This window comes from Cutaneotrichosporon cavernicola (assembly GCF_030864355.1).
Source record: "Cutaneotrichosporon cavernicola HIS019 DNA, chromosome: 2".
NCBI lineage: Eukaryota > Fungi > Basidiomycota > Tremellomycetes > Trichosporonales > Trichosporonaceae > Cutaneotrichosporon > Cutaneotrichosporon cavernicola.
In genome coordinates this window covers 2,355,115-2,370,967 of record NC_083394.1, presented here as the reverse complement: position 1 = coordinate 2,370,967, position 15,853 = coordinate 2,355,115, and the positions used below count along the sequence as shown (strand labels likewise).

General features: G+C 60.7%; 6 protein-coding genes across 6 annotated transcripts; 5 read left to right on the top strand and 1 right to left on the bottom strand.

The window, feature by feature from the left end:
• Window positions 1-350: 350 nt before the first annotated feature.
• Window positions 351-875, top strand: CcaverHIS019_0209260 (uncharacterized protein; the record flags this gene model as incomplete). The annotated part of the gene is made up of 1 exon (XM_060597992.1): window positions 351-875. The coding sequence occupies one exon, from the start codon at window positions 351-353 to the stop codon at window positions 873-875; it is 525 nt and encodes a 174-aa protein (XP_060454830.1).
• Window positions 876-1,302: 427 nt separating this feature from the next.
• CcaverHIS019_0209250 (uncharacterized protein) lies at window positions 1,303-3,329 on the top strand (the record flags this gene model as incomplete). Its single annotated transcript, XM_060597991.1, has 4 exons — window positions 1,303-1,370; window positions 1,417-1,763; window positions 1,810-2,825; window positions 2,910-3,329. 4 exons carry the CDS (start codon window positions 1,303-1,305, stop codon window positions 3,327-3,329), a joined length of 1,851 nt encoding a protein of 616 aa, XP_060454829.1.
• Window positions 3,330-3,547: 218 nt separating this feature from the next.
• Window positions 3,548-5,496, bottom strand: GYP1 (uncharacterized protein; the record flags this gene model as incomplete). Its single annotated transcript, XM_060597990.1, has 5 exons — window positions 3,548-3,811; window positions 3,877-4,380; window positions 4,415-4,531; window positions 4,570-4,856; window positions 4,953-5,496. The coding sequence occupies 5 exons, from the start codon at window positions 5,494-5,496 to the stop codon at window positions 3,548-3,550; spliced, it is 1,716 nt and encodes a 571-aa protein (XP_060454828.1).
• Window positions 5,497-6,750: 1,254 nt separating this feature from the next.
• On the top strand, window positions 6,751-8,094 carry CcaverHIS019_0209230 (uncharacterized protein; the record flags this gene model as incomplete). The annotated part of the gene is made up of 2 exons (XM_060597988.1): window positions 6,751-7,540; window positions 7,586-8,094. The coding sequence occupies 2 exons, from the start codon at window positions 6,751-6,753 to the stop codon at window positions 8,092-8,094; spliced, it is 1,299 nt and encodes a 432-aa protein (XP_060454827.1).
• Window positions 8,095-8,240: 146 nt separating this feature from the next.
• Window positions 8,241-11,899, top strand: CcaverHIS019_0209220 (uncharacterized protein; the record flags this gene model as incomplete). The annotated part of the gene is made up of 5 exons (XM_060597987.1): window positions 8,241-8,537; window positions 8,570-10,318; window positions 10,355-10,823; window positions 10,867-11,318; window positions 11,372-11,899. The coding sequence occupies 5 exons, from the start codon at window positions 8,241-8,243 to the stop codon at window positions 11,897-11,899; spliced, it is 3,495 nt and encodes a 1,164-aa protein (XP_060454826.1).
• Window positions 11,900-12,664: 765 nt separating this feature from the next.
• On the top strand, window positions 12,665-13,966 carry CcaverHIS019_0209210 (uncharacterized protein; the record flags this gene model as incomplete). Its single annotated transcript, XM_060597986.1, has 1 exon — window positions 12,665-13,966. The coding sequence occupies one exon, from the start codon at window positions 12,665-12,667 to the stop codon at window positions 13,964-13,966; it is 1,302 nt and encodes a 433-aa protein (XP_060454825.1).
• Window positions 13,967-15,853: the final 1,887 nt, after the last annotated feature.

Genomic DNA, 15,853 nt, shown 5'->3' with positions numbered 1-15,853 from the left:
GAGCTCGGCGGAAACATCTTATCTGATTGGTATCAGGCACACGCTGGCAGTTCTAGACGCACACAGCGCATGGTTACGGCACCCGAACAGGCCGTGACCGAGACGCATGCGGGGGTATGTAGACGCGAAGCCTCCAAATCTCCCAAGTTTGACGACCGGCAGAGAGTTTGCACCGCGCCAGTCAAGCCCGTCGCCACAATCGCCACAAAGCGGGTCCCAAGACGGACACCGATCGTTTTCGGCATAACACCGGCACGTCGGCCCGATGACATGCCGAGCAGGAGCACTCACTCTCTCTTCATCAAGACTGTCGTGCATTTGCACTCTGGTATGATGCACACCTCGCGACGATGACAAGCTACGCCCCCCTGCGGCGCATCATAACCTCCCACGCCGCAGCCGACACGGACGGCACCAATGTGGTGTTACACGACACCTCTATCCCCCTCCGCCCCGCGCTTGAGGGCAACGCTGGTCTCGCGCCACTGTTCGCGACCGTCGGCTTGCCGGCGATATCTACTGCAACCCTCTCCGATACCGAGATCAAGGCGGCAGAAGCACTAGCTCCTAGTGTCGTTACGCCGGGCGGGGTGAACGCACAAGTTACCGAGCTTGCACCGCACTTTCGCGTGGAGATGCACCGGACCAACTCGCTCGACTATAACGTGTTCGTGTCGGGCAGCGCATATCTCATCACGCCAAAGGGAGGCGGAGAGGAACGGACGCTCGTCAAGGCCGGAGAGGTGGTCGTGCAGCGCGGCACGTTACATGCTTGGGAGGCAACGGCGGAGGGGGCGCGATGGGTGACTGTGGTGGTGGCGGCGTTGTCGGTTGAGATTGGGGGGAAGGAGCTGGAGGAAGTCATGTTCTGGTGAGTTCGCGGGGTGGAGGGGGGGGGGGGGGGGGGAGAGGGGGGCAATGGCGGTGAGGGATGGAGATGGGGGTTGGATGAGACAAGGAGCGAAGGGCTGAGCTCAGTTGAGCTGGGGGTTGAGATGCCGGCTGTGGGCTCTGGTGGCAAGGGGGTCGGCGACTCAGAGTACCGTGCTGACTCATCAGATCGTGTTCAAGATCGTGTGTTGCTCTAGTAGCTAGTAGGGAAGCCATCGAGTTGATACATCGATGCATGGAGTGATATAGTTATGTGGTGAGGGCAGAACTGGCGTTTCTCTTTAAGAGAGATGAGGAAATGCTTCCGTCATTGAGTGATTTGTCTGTTTTACTGATCCACAAACTCTTAGCTCTTAGCTTGTCATTCTTCAACCCTTTTGATCCAGTGAGACACTAAACATCCACACAACAATGTCAATCCAAGAGGCAACAGCCTCACCAGACTTCAAACAATGGCTCGTAATAGCTCTCGAGCCAATGTACGTCTCCCTCACCTTCCTCCACTGGCAATATTTCTAACAGCAGTTGCGACGCAGAGCCCGACGTCCTCGCCGACTACTTCATAGCATGGCTCGTCACCGACTCGGACCCGGTACGCGCGTCATGGACCGACGACCAGTGGGAGGAATACGCGGCCAACGACCTGCAGGACTTTCTTGCGGACCAGGCCCTGCCGTTCGTCAAGGCCGCCTTCCAGACCATCCGCTCCAAGAGCTACCTCCCGGCCGCGCCTCTACTCGCACCGGCACCTGGGCAGCCACCACAGGCCCCGCACTCCCTTCCTGCTAACCCCATGGTCTCCCAGAGCCCGGGTGACGTCGATATGGGCGAGGGAGAGCGAAGACCGAGGCAGCGCTGCAGGGATTACCATGGTGCGTCCTTACTCAGCTTCCCATCTAGACGTGTGGCTGACGGCAGAACGCGGCTTTTGCATGCGCGGCGCCGACTGCCAGTTCGAGCACAGCGACGACATGATTATCCCTACCGCCGAGATGATGTTTGCGCAAATGGGCAACTTTATGGGCCCACAGGGCCGCGGCGGCTTCCGCGGGCGAGGAAGAGGACGCGGGCGCGGTGGGCCACCGATGCCCTTCGACCCGCACATGGGTGGCATGATGCCACCGATGTTCTTCCCCGGTCCCGGAGGGCCAGGAGGACCAGGAGGACCAGGCGGTCCAGGTGGGCCAGGCGGTCCAGGTGGGCGTGGCGGGAGGCCAGCCCCGCCGCCCGAGTTTGCTCTCGGCGCATCGCGTCCCCCGCGCGACCGCAACGGGAACACGCTCCTCATCACCGAGATCCCGCGTGAGAACTGCAACATGGCCTCGATCACCGAGTACTTCTCTCAGTTCGGCGACGTTACCAACGTTGCGGTTGAGGGACACTCCCGCCGGGCGCTCGTGAGCTTCACTAGCAACGGCGAGGCGTACCAGGCGTGGAAGAGCGATGCTGCCGTCTTCGACAACCGCCACGTCAAGGTGTTGTGGCACAAGCCCCTGCCCGGTCACGGCGGGGCGGGACAGAAGGCGCTCGAGGCCAGCAAGACGCTGCTCGAGAACATGAAGCGTCTCGAGGCCGGCGAGGACCTCCAAGGCAACCACCAGGTCAAGCTCGAGGGCCCGGAGAGCCGGCTGCGCAAGACGCTCGCCGAGCTCGAGACGCGCGAGCGCAACCAGAAGCGCGAGACACTCATCGCCGAGCAGAAGGTGTTGTTTGCGCGCGCAGGCACCGCGAGCCAGGAGGACAAGATGGAGATTCTGAAGCGCGTCAAGGAGATCAAGCTCGAACTGGCCGTGATTGAAAACCCGCCGAAGGAGGAAATGAGCGCGAAGGACAAGCTCGACGCCCAGCTTGCTAAGCACGGCATGGAGACGTCAGGTGGGGACGAGGAGGAGCTCCTCCGCTTGAATGCGCAGCTCACAGCGTTACGGGACAAGGTGAGTGCTCGGCGAGAGCGCCGAGCGTGGCTCTACAGCTGAGCAAGATTCTGCTCGGTTGGCCTTACTGTGAGCTGATACCAGGCATCCACCATGGGCATTCCCCAGCGCTACTCGCCATACAACCGAGGCGCGCCACGCGGACGCGGGCGTGGTCGTGGCAGGGGTCGCGGCGGGTACGGCGGCTTTGGCGCGATGCGCCTCGACAACCGCTCCAAGGCCGTGCATGTTTCTGGCGACGGGCTGCAGGGCTCCGCCGACGCCGTGCTCGAGTGGTACCGATCGACAGGCGGCAACGTCGAGCAAGTGTCTGACGGCGTTTTGGTGACGTACCCCAGCCGCGAGGCTGCGGAGAAGGCGCTCGCACGCGGCACGGGCGAGATCGCTGGCTTGAGCGGAGAGATTAGCGCCAAGTGGCACGGTAGTGGCGGCGACGAGATCCAGGTGCACGCTGGTGAAGTTGAGATGGGCGATGAAGAGCGCGAGCGCGGCGAGCGCGAGTAGAAGACATTCTGTAGACGGTCTAGTATACATGTAAAGCCCAGAGCGGCCTGTACAAGATACCACAAACTGGTCTTTAGCTTCAGAGCCGTTTGTCAGTTTACTACGTTCTGCGCCCACTGCTCGACTGGGATTGATGGGTTTCGTACAATGATTATGCGATGCTATGTAACTGGTCTCATCACAAGCGACCAAGCGCTCTCCGTCTCCCTGAACGCGCGCTACCGTCCCATCATGCTCGGTAGCCCCTCGCGCATGGGAAGGTTTGCAAAGTGGTTGTCGGCACCTTGCCACACGCTCTTGAGCACGAACGCCTCGGAGAGGAGCAGCTCGATCTCGTTGTCGCTCCAATCGTTCGTCGGGAGGCGCTGCAGGAAGATGATCATCTCCTGGAAGTCCATGTCGCGCAACTTGTCGCTGAACTTGACGAGGAGCGCGCAGCACACGTACAGGTGGAACTGGGAGAAGGCGTCGGCGCCCTCGGACTGGTGTGAGCTCAGTTTTTCGAGGTGCTAGCTCGGCAACGCCTCTGAGCCCGTTCCCGACTCACCAAGTAACTGTCCCACATCCGGATCGTGCACTTGACACTGATCTCGCGCATGAGGAGGCAGTTCATCCACCGGAACGCAAACTGCATGTACTCGACTCCCTGGTCCTCGAAGTGTGTGGCGAGTGGTGAGTCGATACGCTTCACGAGCTCACCCATGCGCTTCACGAGACGCTGGATGCCTGGCTGCTGCGAGATGTAGTGGTCCTGAATCCCGTCGAGCAGCTTCGTGAGACACCAGAAGCTATCCGCCTCGACGGCCGCGAGCACATCCTGCGGGAGGTGCGAGACGTCGAAGCGCTCCGGGTCGACCGAGACGTATGCGCTAAGGAAGACCTCGAAGAACGGCGTCGCGAGGTCGTTGATGCCCTGCACGTACCCGCTGGCCGGATGCCGGATTGCCCACACGTATAGGATGCGCTCGAGGGCGCGCTGCGTCGCGGAGCAGGACCAGAGAGGCGCACCGGGCCGTGTACGTGGCACGTCTATCTCGATCTGATGCCAGATCTGGGTCAGCTCACATCCGACGGCATCAGCTCACCTGCTGGTCGAGAAAGGCTGGCCCTCGCCCAAAGTACTGCTCGACAAGGGCCGCGTACTCCTTCCGTTTTCGCGTCAGTGTTACGAGGCGTGGTGCGAGCGGCAGGGGAAGATAGTTCTGCCGTCAGCCACCCTGATGTGCGCGCACGGTCTCACGAGTAGCAGCTGCCACACGATCGGGCGTACTTCCTCTGGCACGCCGTTCCACGCAAGGCGTTTAAGCGCGGCGATGTCTACCGAGCTGACAGTGTCACAGCTCAGTATCTTTGCGAACTTGTCTCGCCGCCGCTCGGTGCGCACCGAGCGTTGGCGCGAGATGCTGATACCACTCCCTGGACGAGGGGATGCGTGCCCTGATGGCGCTCTGCTTCCGAGGCTCGGCGACGCTCGTGGTGATCCCGGAGCTGATGAGAGTGTCAGGCCCGCGAGGAGCTGCATAGGGTCTGGGGTTAGCTAAGTCTTATCGAGGGCGCGATGGCGCATCCGGCTGGCGGCAGCCGGACCGTGCCATGGTCCGATAACTGCCAGTCGAAACTTACCACGCAACACATCTTCGCAATCGGCGCGCAGAGCTTCCCTCCCGGCAGCTCGTCTCCCTTCCTCCTCGGCCTCGTCGGGCTCGACCATCTCCCATGCGCCGAGCTTGGATTCGGGCGCTGCTGCACCGTTCTCCGTTTCCACGACTGCGCGATGGGCCGGTTGGCCCCCAACTGGCGGAGTCGCTTTAACTGGGGTGGGGTGGTAGCTTGCGCTGACCCATGACGTCGAGATTGAGCTGGAGTTGCCGCCCGAGTGAGACAGGCCTGAAGCTGTTGGCGACACGCGCGACGCGCGGATCGGTATGGGCGCCGCTCGTGCCGAGGTGGCGGGTTCCTCATCGTCCTCGCGGTCGGAAGACGAGTCCCAGGCGTCCTCCCACTCTGTCTGGCGGATGCTGCTGGAGGAGAGACTTGCACGGGCCGAGTTGCGTAGCGCTGGTCTTGAAGGAGCAGAGCGGCCAGATGCAGTGCGGAAGATGGCAGGGACGGCCATGTATGCGTGGGCCGAGTGGGGCCTTGCCGGAGGTGCGTTGGGTTGGTTCATTGCTTTGTCATGAGTAAGATGTTGGGATGGGACGAGAAAGGTGTGGATGGATAAGAGTTGGAGATTGCAGAAAGAGAGAGGGGTAAGAGGCGTTCTTGGCCGCACCGCACAATGAGCGAAAGAGCAACCACTAGGACTGAGACAGATTCCACGCCCACTCCACCACACTCCCTTGAGCCGAGAGTGAACTGCCCCACTCTGTGGCCTCATTGTGGCTCACCCCGTTGCCCCGTTGCCCGTTGCCCGTTTGTGGTTTGTCGTTTGTCGTTCGTTGACCGACAACTCACTCCATCACTACAACCCGTTCAAGTTACCATCCACTCTTCTTCCGTCATCCACTCTTCCCCCATCATTATCCACATCGTTCCACCTCGTTTCACCTTTTAGGAGCGAAACCATCAACACTTCCACCCGGTCAATGTCCTTGTCTTGAGCCTTCGCTTAGCGTGACTGTCCCCCTGCACAGACGGTGCAGCTGGGTCGTTGCGTTGCAACCTTCCTCGACCCTGGGCGAGCCCGGCGCAGTGGCGTCGGGCATCAGAGGCCCCTTTGCCCGCCACATTACCTCACTTTGATTCAACTAGTTGAGCGTAACAACGAAGAGCAAGCAAGATGCATATCCAGACTGAACCAGATCGGCGGCCAGCTACACCTTCCTCGGTATTGCCACCCCCATTCCAAAGGGGAGGAAACGGTCAACCAGCTTCACCAATACGATTCGCCACGTCCTCCAACGCCTTTGGCCTCTCCTCAACGTCGTCACACTCGCACTCTCATTCTCATTCTCATTCTCATTCTCACTCCCATTCTCATCCGCACTCACACTCCCACTCCCATTCGCACCCCCAAACGCACTCACACTCGCACTCGCACTCGGCCTCGACAGCCAGCATCTCCACCTCGCCCCTGGGCACGACTCACCTCCCCCCACAAGCCCTCTCCCCAGCTTCTTCCGCAACATCCCCCCCGAGTGCTGGCACCGTCCAAACACGCCGTCTCCGTCGCCCCTCCCTCTTAAGCTTGGCGTCTGCTGCGGCCGACCAGGCCAACCCCAATCCTTCCATCTCACCCGTCCACTCTCTATCGGCTGTCTCTGAGCGTCACATCGAGGAAGGTGGTACTCTCCAGCCTCTCCCTCGGTGGGGGACAGGAACCGTCTTTCCCTCGCTCAGCACGCCCGAGCGCGTTAGCTCGGCACCGCCCATCCCCTTTGAGGGGTTGACCACCAGTGGGTCCCCTGTTCCTGAACCGCCCATGGACACGGATGCGTTGCCGCGCTGGCTTCCCAGTCACCTGCAACAGCGTCGATCCTCTGGCTCCGCCATTACCAGCCCCGACGACATGCCGCCCACCCCGTCTCGACCCTTCAACGCGCGGCTGCAGGGGCGCCCCCTGCCGGGTGCGCTGCTTGCGACGCTCATCAGCGAGTCATCACCGCTCGAGCACGAGATGCGCTCCGAGGCGCGCCTCCAACGCCTGCTCAGCTCACACCCGTCATCGATGGCCCTCACGCCTCGACAGCGGCGTACAATGCGCATGTCGCGCGGCCGCTTCCCCGAGATGGTCGGTGATGACGATGACGACGACGACATGCCCAGCGGGCTGGGTAGCCGTTGGTGTGCAGGCTCCAGCGACTCGGACAGTGACGACATGTTGGAGGACGACTGGCCACCAAACAACCAACCCGCACAGGGTGCTAGTGCTGTTAACTCAGCATTCGCGAGCGTTATGGACCTCGACCGGCCGTCAAGCGGTGGCAGCTCGGTCTTGCACTCCAACTCGGGGAAAAGCACACCGGGAGGCGCGCGCAACGGCAGCGGACCGAAGGGACGCGTCATTGCGCCGTCGCCGGGTACCAGTCTCTTGTTACCCACAGCCTTCGGCGGCCTCGGTATGGGCAACACCGGCTCTGCGACACCACTCGGCTCGCCAACGGCAGAGAAGGGCGAGTTCGCGCCGAGCCCCAGTGCGAGCGCTGTGGCAAGCCCAGGCATGATGCAATACCGGGACCCTCCCAACAGTATCCGCTCTGGCAAGCGCAAGGGTAAGTTCACTCTTTGGCCACACCGACTCGCGGCTGACCGAGCAGCTGGGACAGAGGAGCGGTTCGACCCGTATAAACGCCCGCGCGGCTCGTCGCCGTCGCCATTCCAAAACGTTGCGCTGTCGCCGTCCAAGCCGATGGCAATACCCATCCCCTCGTCGCCATCGCATGCGCCAGTGCTTCCGTCCTCCCTTGCCCTCTCGTCACCAGGTTACTTAAACCTCGGAGCGACGCGGCCCCTTAAACCCGCACACCCCTACACGCGTCCGATGACCTCAAGGTCGCGTGCAGCCTCGCCGGCGCTGAGCATTGGCAGCACGTCGGGCGTACTCTCAACGTCGCTGGGCAACAATGGCCTCACCAAGGATGGTAAGCCGATGGTTGGCCCATTCATTGCATCTGGCCCTGGCGCGAAGGAGGCTGCCAACGCTGCAATCGACGCGGGTGCGGCGCCTGGCCAATTGGGGACCATGGAGATGCTGTCGCTTCGCGCCCAGCAGATCTCATACGACGGCGAAAGGACGAACGACGTTGACAGGATGGAGGAGGATTAGATGGGTGTCACGAATCTCGTGCTGCATGGTTTGTGTCTGTGTTTGTACAATTCTGGGAGATGTAGTTGTAGAGTATAGCGACTCTGTAATGAAGAGGCTTGGTGACCTGTTGAGTGACTGGCAACAACAACAGCCAGAGTTCAAGAATGCCCCAGTCTAGCTTTCCCACGGTCACCCTCGGCGATCGAGGTGGAGGTGCACGACCCGCGAACTTCGACGCGTCCACCATCCCAGTCGTCTTCAACGCCAACATGTCGGCCACTCCGCCTCCCGAAAGGTGCCAGGACGACTTCGATGACTCAGACCCGACTTACACTCACTTTCAGCGTCGGGCCGAGTTCATGCCCTTGCTCTCCAACTTTCTCTCCATCGACCTCGCTGCCGAACCAACACCCGGAGAGGACAAGGAAGAGGGCGCCCTCGTGACCCAACTGGGCAACATTGTGAGTTACAGCCTTCCGGAAAGCTAACCCAGCTCGACTACTACCTTCCGATGCCCGGGCTGCTGGACCCAGCGCTTGATGATATCGTTCCCCCTCTCATGGCCAGACTCGCATCTTCCCTCGAGCACATGCTGGCGAGCAAGTCGCTTAGCCCAGCCAGGCTTGCGCGTCTCGGCCGGGTCGTTAACTGGGTGGTGAAAGTGCGCGGGTGGAAAGCCGTCATCCCCTACTTCCCCTCTGCCCTGGGACACCTACACGTCCTCATCGCCCTCCTTCCGGACCCCCGCCTGGCCTCCGACGACGCGTGGGAGCTCCGAGCTGTCCTCCTCCTCTGGCTTGCGCTCCTCTTAACGGTGCCATTTAGCCTATCTGCGCTCTCAGACGAGCCCACAGGGACCGGGCTCGATGTGCCGAGCCACGCACGCCTCTTTGCCGCGCCCAGTTCGGACCTCGCCGCGCGCGTCATCCTCCTCGTCCTCCCTCTCCTCAACCGGCCCGGACGAGAAGGAGAGTACGCTGCGCTAGTCCTGGCGCGGCTGTTTGCTCGCGACGATGCGGTACAGGGCCTCCCCGGCTTCCTGGACTGGGCGGGCGCGGAGCTCTCGGATGGCGAGCGCGAGCGTGAGGCCAACTTTGTCACCTCCCTCCTATCCTTCCTGGCCGTCCTGCCAGCCATGATCGACGCGTCCCACCTCCCCACTCTGTCTGCCTTCTATGTCGACGTTCTCATCCCACACCTTGCGGGCGGCGCGACTGCCGCATCCTCCGGCCTGATCCGCAAGCTCGCCATCAAGGCGCGCGGCCGCTGGTGGCTCGCCCGCCTGCGCGACGACATGGACGGCGTCGAGGATGTGCTCGACGACCTCATGACCGCTCTCAGCGACAAGGACACAATCGTACGCTACTCTGCAGCCAAGTATCTTGCGCGCATCGCTGCCCTCCTTCCCCACGAGTTTGCCGAGGAAATCGCTGCCGCCACTGTTGGATTGTTCGCGGGGACTGAGGACGAGCCAGTCCTCGAGACGAGCTTTGGTGCTGTCGTAGATCCGGGTGGCAGCGCAGCCGGCTGCGGAGCAATGGGATTAGGAGGGACAGAGGCAAGCCGAGGCGAGGCAAGGTGGCACGGCGTCTGTCTTGCTGTGGCTGAGCTCGCGCGCCGCGGCCTCCTCTCCGACGTTGGTACCGCCGTACCATGGGTACTGAAGGCGCTGGGTTTCGACTTGCGCCGCGCCTCTCATTCCGTCGGTGCCAACGTCCGCGATGCTGGCGCCTATGTACTTTGGAGCCTGAGCCGCGCCGCGCGTCCCGAGCAGCTCGCGCCGTTCGCAGAGAGTATGGCAACGGCTCTCGTGTGTGCTGCAACACTCGACCGCGAGGTCGGTGTTCGTCGTGCTGCTAGTGCCGCCTTCCAGGAAGGCGTGGGCCGCCTGGGACTCTATCCATCGGGCATCGACGTACTCGCCAAAACCGACTTCTACTCTGTCAGCGTGCGCCGCAAGGCGTTCGCAAACGCGGCCCCTGCTGTGGCCGCACACCCGGTCTACCGCGCCGCCTTGAGGGAACAACTGCACAACATCACGCTGCGGCACTGGGACGTGGCTATGTCCACGGCAGGAGCTGTGACGCTCGCGGAGCTCCTGGCACTTGCACCGGAGGACGTGCCAGACGCTACCGCTCGTGAACTCGCTTTCGTTCCCGCCCTCGACCCGGCCAGCACACATGGAGCGCTGCTTGCGCTGGCGCAGATCGCACCGTCTGTCAACGACGAGAAGAAGAACGAGGTGAGCTGATACTGGATCGAGTTGAGCTGACAGCAGTTCATCGCTGCACTCGCTCGCGTCCGCGCCGCGGCGCTCATCACGTCCAACGCTGCCGAAATCATCACCGCCGGCTGCGCACTCGTCGAGGCCGCCTTGACCCCCACGACAGACTTTACGTCAGCGCAGCGGTTCATCGACGCTGCGGAACGACGCCGTGAGCCGGAGGTACACGAGGCGCTTGCCGCCGCAGGGCGAAAGTACTCCCAAGTGTTCGAGCCGGCCGTTGTGGAGAGTTTTACGCGCCGCGCAGTGGAGCATCTCGAAAGCGCCCGGCCGACACAGCGGCAAGCAAACGCTCTCCTCCTCGGCCACATACAGTATCGCTCGCGGGATGCAGCGGAGGCGCCTCTCGAAGCGCTTCTCGGCCTCCTGGAGCCCGCTACCAAGGCCGACGTCGAGACGCGGCGGAACGCCGTGCGGTCGATCGCAGACGTCGCTGTGCAGAGTGTGGGCGACAAGTTGATCCGTGAGTCCTCCGAGCTTAGTTGAGCGCAACCAGCTGACAGCAGTCGACGTGCCGAGCTACGCCCGTGTCGTGGCCGCCCTGACGAAGGCATTGGACGACTACGCGACTGATCAGCGCGGTGACGTTGGCTCTTGGGTTCGCGCGGCGGCCGTGCGCGCGCTCTCACGTGTGCTGGTCGCGGCCGCTTCGGCACCTATGCCCCTGGAACTGGTTTCGCAAGACGCATTCGCCGCAGCAACTGGTGGCATGGCGAAGCAGGCACTCGAGAAGCTCGACGTCGTGCGCGGAGCATCCACTGTAGCATGGGGTGACCTCCTCGCTGCAAATGCGGATGTGGTGTGGGCCTGGCCCGGATCGCGGTGCATGCTCGACGGCAAGCAGATGCGACCCAGCTCTGAGTGGTTTGGCGCCGGCCTTGAGCTGCTCCGCACGCCTGCGCGGGCGGCGATGCTCGCGGGCCTCGTCCAGACCGCCGGTAGCGCTCTGCATTCGAGTGTGAGTTCCTCCCACGAACAGCTCCCCGTTTTCTACCCATAAGCTGATACCAGTCCGATCGCGCTGCAGGGCCCCTCACGCGCTGGCTGGCCGCTCTCCCGACTGGCGACGAGGTCCATACCCTCGTCCTCACCGACCTCTGCACGCTCTTAGCCTCGAACCTCGGCGCGAATCGCATCGCCGTCCCGACCCTCACCACCCTCGCTCGCTTGTTCGTGGCCGGGCCAGCTGTCCTCGAGCCCACGAGCTATACTCGCGCCTTATCACTCGCAACACGCGGCGTCCCCACACTGAAGAGCATTGACCGCATCACCGCCGCCCTACGCCTCGTCGTCGCCGCCCTCACCCTCCCCTTTGCAGAGGCGCGGACCACAGCTGCCGCTGCGCTGTCACCATTCCTCGCACATCGATTCCCACGTATCCGCGCCGCGACTGCGGAGAGCCTTTACCTCGCGCTGCAGGAAGAGGGAGACGTTGAGCCCGAGCTTGAGGAGATATTGTTGGAGACGAGTTGGGCGGAGGAGGCTAATGCGGTGTTGGCCACTCACGTGGCGGAACTCGTGGGAGTGCATGTGGCGTAATCATATTAGATAATAGACATATAATGCAGCATTGTAGAGGTTATAGCCACTGACGAACGTACTCACCAAGGCGCGAGGAGTGGCACATGGTGTCAGGCACGCCGCGAGTCATGTTGCGTTGGGCCGAGAGAGATTGGTGGATGAGCCTTCACCGACATGTCACTGAGACCAGACAGTCGTGCACATATTGCAACTGATTCGTCTCGCTCCTCTTGATTCTTCAATTTCCGTTGAGGTCGGCTTAACGCAGAGCCCCATCACATGACTGCAACTGCGATCACCATCTCCATCACCCCCCGTCCAGACCCATTGTCATTCATCTCCTCAATCTCCGAGACCACCGAGGCCTCTGATCCCGCCCGTTCATTCTCTGAGGCATCACTGCCTCTACACCATCGCTGCTCCGAGCTCATCAAAGGCCCTCGTCAACCTTGGTGTCAGCAGCCTTGATGACGCAGCCCATAAATGACCACTCACGTCAAACATGTACAATGTAACTCAACCATCAGGCCCACTGGCTTCACTCTCCATTCTTCATTCTCCCTCATCACTCTCACAGCCTTCACGGCCCTCTCATCCTTGGTCCCCTTGTCAACACTCCTCATCTGCCTTCACTGTTCGCTCACATTACCATCTTCATGCCAGATCAGCACTTCCAGCATCCCGGAAAACGCTATAAATTTGGCATTGAAGGATGGAGCTGTCCCTCATCAACACCTACTCCTACTCCTACACTTCCTTCCACTCCCACCCACACTAATTAGAATGGAGTTTGACCTCGCGGGGTTCATCGACAACCTGGTCCCAGGCCAGGGACTGGCCTGGGCCGAGGACCAGGAGATGGCCGACGTGCAGGCAAGCAGAATGGGTCACCTCAACAACGTCACTGTCGGCAACAACGAGGCGCAGGATGCCTCGGCTGAGGACATCTTGGCTTTCCTTGACCAGTTCACCGACAACCCTGCCAACACTGCTCCTCCCAACACTGTTGTTGACCACCCTAATGCCGAGCCTGCAATGCTCCGGCAGATGCCTGAGCCCGGTCCTGATGGGAGAATTAGCGCGTTTGGCTACCTCGACTCGGTGCTGGCCCCCCATCCCATCGGGCCGACTGGCAATAACAACATCGACCCTGCTTTGCTCATGCCCCCTCCGCCTCCTCCATTCTCTGACCAGTTTGGCAGCCAACCGCAGCTCAACGCCCAGCAGCAGCTCGCCTTCCAGATGCAGCTCCCCACCCAACTGCACACTACTGCGGACAACTACATTTACGATGTGTTCCCTACCTATGATCGATTTGCCATTGGGGCGCTTAGCACCCCCTCCCCCAAGGCCAAGCGGCCGTTCAGCGCCAACAACGAGCACACCCAACCCAAGTTCTACTGGAATCAAAGCCCTTCGCCAACCCAGATGGAAGGGCGCACATCCTCGCCACCTCCCGAGACTCAGGCTCCCAAGCCCAAGCGCCGCGTCTCGACCCCTCGCGCGTCCAAGTCCAAGACCAAGGCCGCTCCTACCGCGAACAAGAACCCCGCCAAGGCGAGTGGCACAACTGGCGGCCGCCGCGGGCCCAAGCCGAAACCACGCCTTCCAAAGGTCTTCCCTATCGCCCCTCAGATCCAGAAACACGAGTATTTCCCATACCTGCGGCCCGAGGACCTTACACGCCTTAAGACCCGGATTGGTGGCAAACAGCTGAAGGAGATGAACATCATCCGCTGCGAGCGTGAGGGTAAGCACTTTACCGTGCCCAAGGGATACGAGTGCAGTAAGTGTGCGCGCTTCGGATACCCCTGCCTGCTTGGTAGGATTGTCGACTATGGGCACCACGCCGAGGCGACGCTCGGCCACTGTCGGGGTTGCACGGGCAACTCGGACGGATGTACGTTCCACAAGCGGCCCGAAGCACGCCTCGCTGCATACAGTGCATACTACGACGGCCAGACTTTTGCAATTTACGGCAAGCTAGGCAAGGGAACGCAGGTGTACCCCTACAAGGACATGAATGCTTTCACTCGCAAGAATGCGATTGTGGACCCCACCGTCCGCCGCCCGGTGGAGGAGTGATCAGATGAGGACAAAGAGGATAAGTGATCAGAAGTAGCCAAATGGAGGAGTGATCAGAAGTGGACAAGCTGTACAATAGAAAGGGAGTTTAACAATGGGCAATGAATCAGAAGTAGACTTGCTGTGCTGTGAAGGAGAGGTAGTGACACAGGATACTATGTGACATCCGACGATGATGATGACAGATTATGCCACAGGACCGTTCCAATTGCTCGCCGATAGTTTAGTTGCTCTTGTGCCCGTATAGCGAGGGACTTGACTGCCAGTTGGCCTGCTCATTCTCATCTATACATCTTCCTCCTCCTCCTCCCCGCATGTTCTATCAACGCTATCCTCCCCATCAAGTACGTCGGCGGGCGGGTGAAATCAGGTACTTCACTATGCGCAGCTCCGCATATTCGGGGAGGCAGAGGGGCTGAGGATTTAGACATGCTCGTCCGACCAGGAAACAACGCGACCCTCCTCTCACGTCCGCCACCATTTCAAACGTGGATCCATTCCAGCAGCCCACTACCTTCTGATAACTATACAAAAATTTAAGCATACTCGGCATGCTCGTCCACATCCTTCTTCTCGCTGACCGGCGGTGCGCCCACGTTGAACACCGCAAACTGGACGATGTCGGTGTACTTGAAACTGTGGTTTTCTACCTTTAAAAAAAGCTGGGCTAACTATATATTTAAATTCGATATAGATACCGGTGAAGTTGTACGGTGTTCTCCAGACGCTCTTGTACCCCTTCCACAACCTGTACAGGAAGCTTCTCTCACTCGCCTACCACCGCCAGCCCAGTGGGCAGTGCGGATCCGGGATCCAAGTCAGGTAGAGGTGAGTGTGGCGAAACCAAGCTTCAACAGCCTCACGCAGAGCCTGCAGAGGAGGTGGGTTTAGACATATTTTGCGGAGAACATCGACCCAAGCCTACTCGTCATCTCTGTGGTCTACGACAAGGGGAACTCGTGGCCGTAGTGTTTGGAGATAAGGTGCACCACATGTACATCGCCCGAGCCGCCGCACCTTGCATATATCTACCTAGCCCATACCTACCGATCTATTGCTACGATCACCTCAATCTATCGGGGACCACAGTTCGATCGCCCCTGCCGCACCCCGCGGACCCCCACGGACCTGCAGCCCGAATCTGGCGGCTCCAACTCCGACACAAACATCGAAGGCAACTTGGCGGAGTGGTTAACGCGATTGACTCGAATGTCCTCGATCAATTTCCTTCGGGAGCGCATGTTCGAATCATGCAGTTGTCGAACGTTTTTGAAGACTAAGGTGCGTCGATTGATGTCGATTGATCCACCCATCCGCCCGCCAACCGGGGATAGATGGCAGCAACAGGTCTGCCCCTTTTGCCCCTCCGGGGCCTGGGACGGAGGAACAGTACCTCATTCCTAACGGCGGCAGCGGGTCGCGCCCTCGTCAGAGAGTCTTGTTGTGGCCCTGTACTATTTTGTAACCGCTAACGGATGTCGGCGAGTTTCTTAGTCTTGCGACTTGCTCACTGTCCCCGACTCGTCGGCCTCAAACACGACTCACTCGAAAGTCTGAAACAGGCTGAGGAAATGCTGGGCCACCCAGCCCAACAATTCCTACATTTCTCGCCGCCCCTTCTCCAGACTGATCCCCATTCCTCTCCAAACGATAATAAGAAGTCAAAGCTGGTATCCCGAGCCAGCCCCCGACACTAGAGCCAGGGTTATGTCCCGGCCGGTTAGGACTATCAACCTGCCTTTCGAGTTTGGGCCCACGCGTGTATCCGCATTTGACCCCTCCTTGCGGACGATACAACGTCGTCGAGGCGGCATGGAATCAAGATCAGTTGTCCGGAACTACCTAGAGATGACCTAGGTTAGGTGTCATACCGCTGGATCAGAGCAG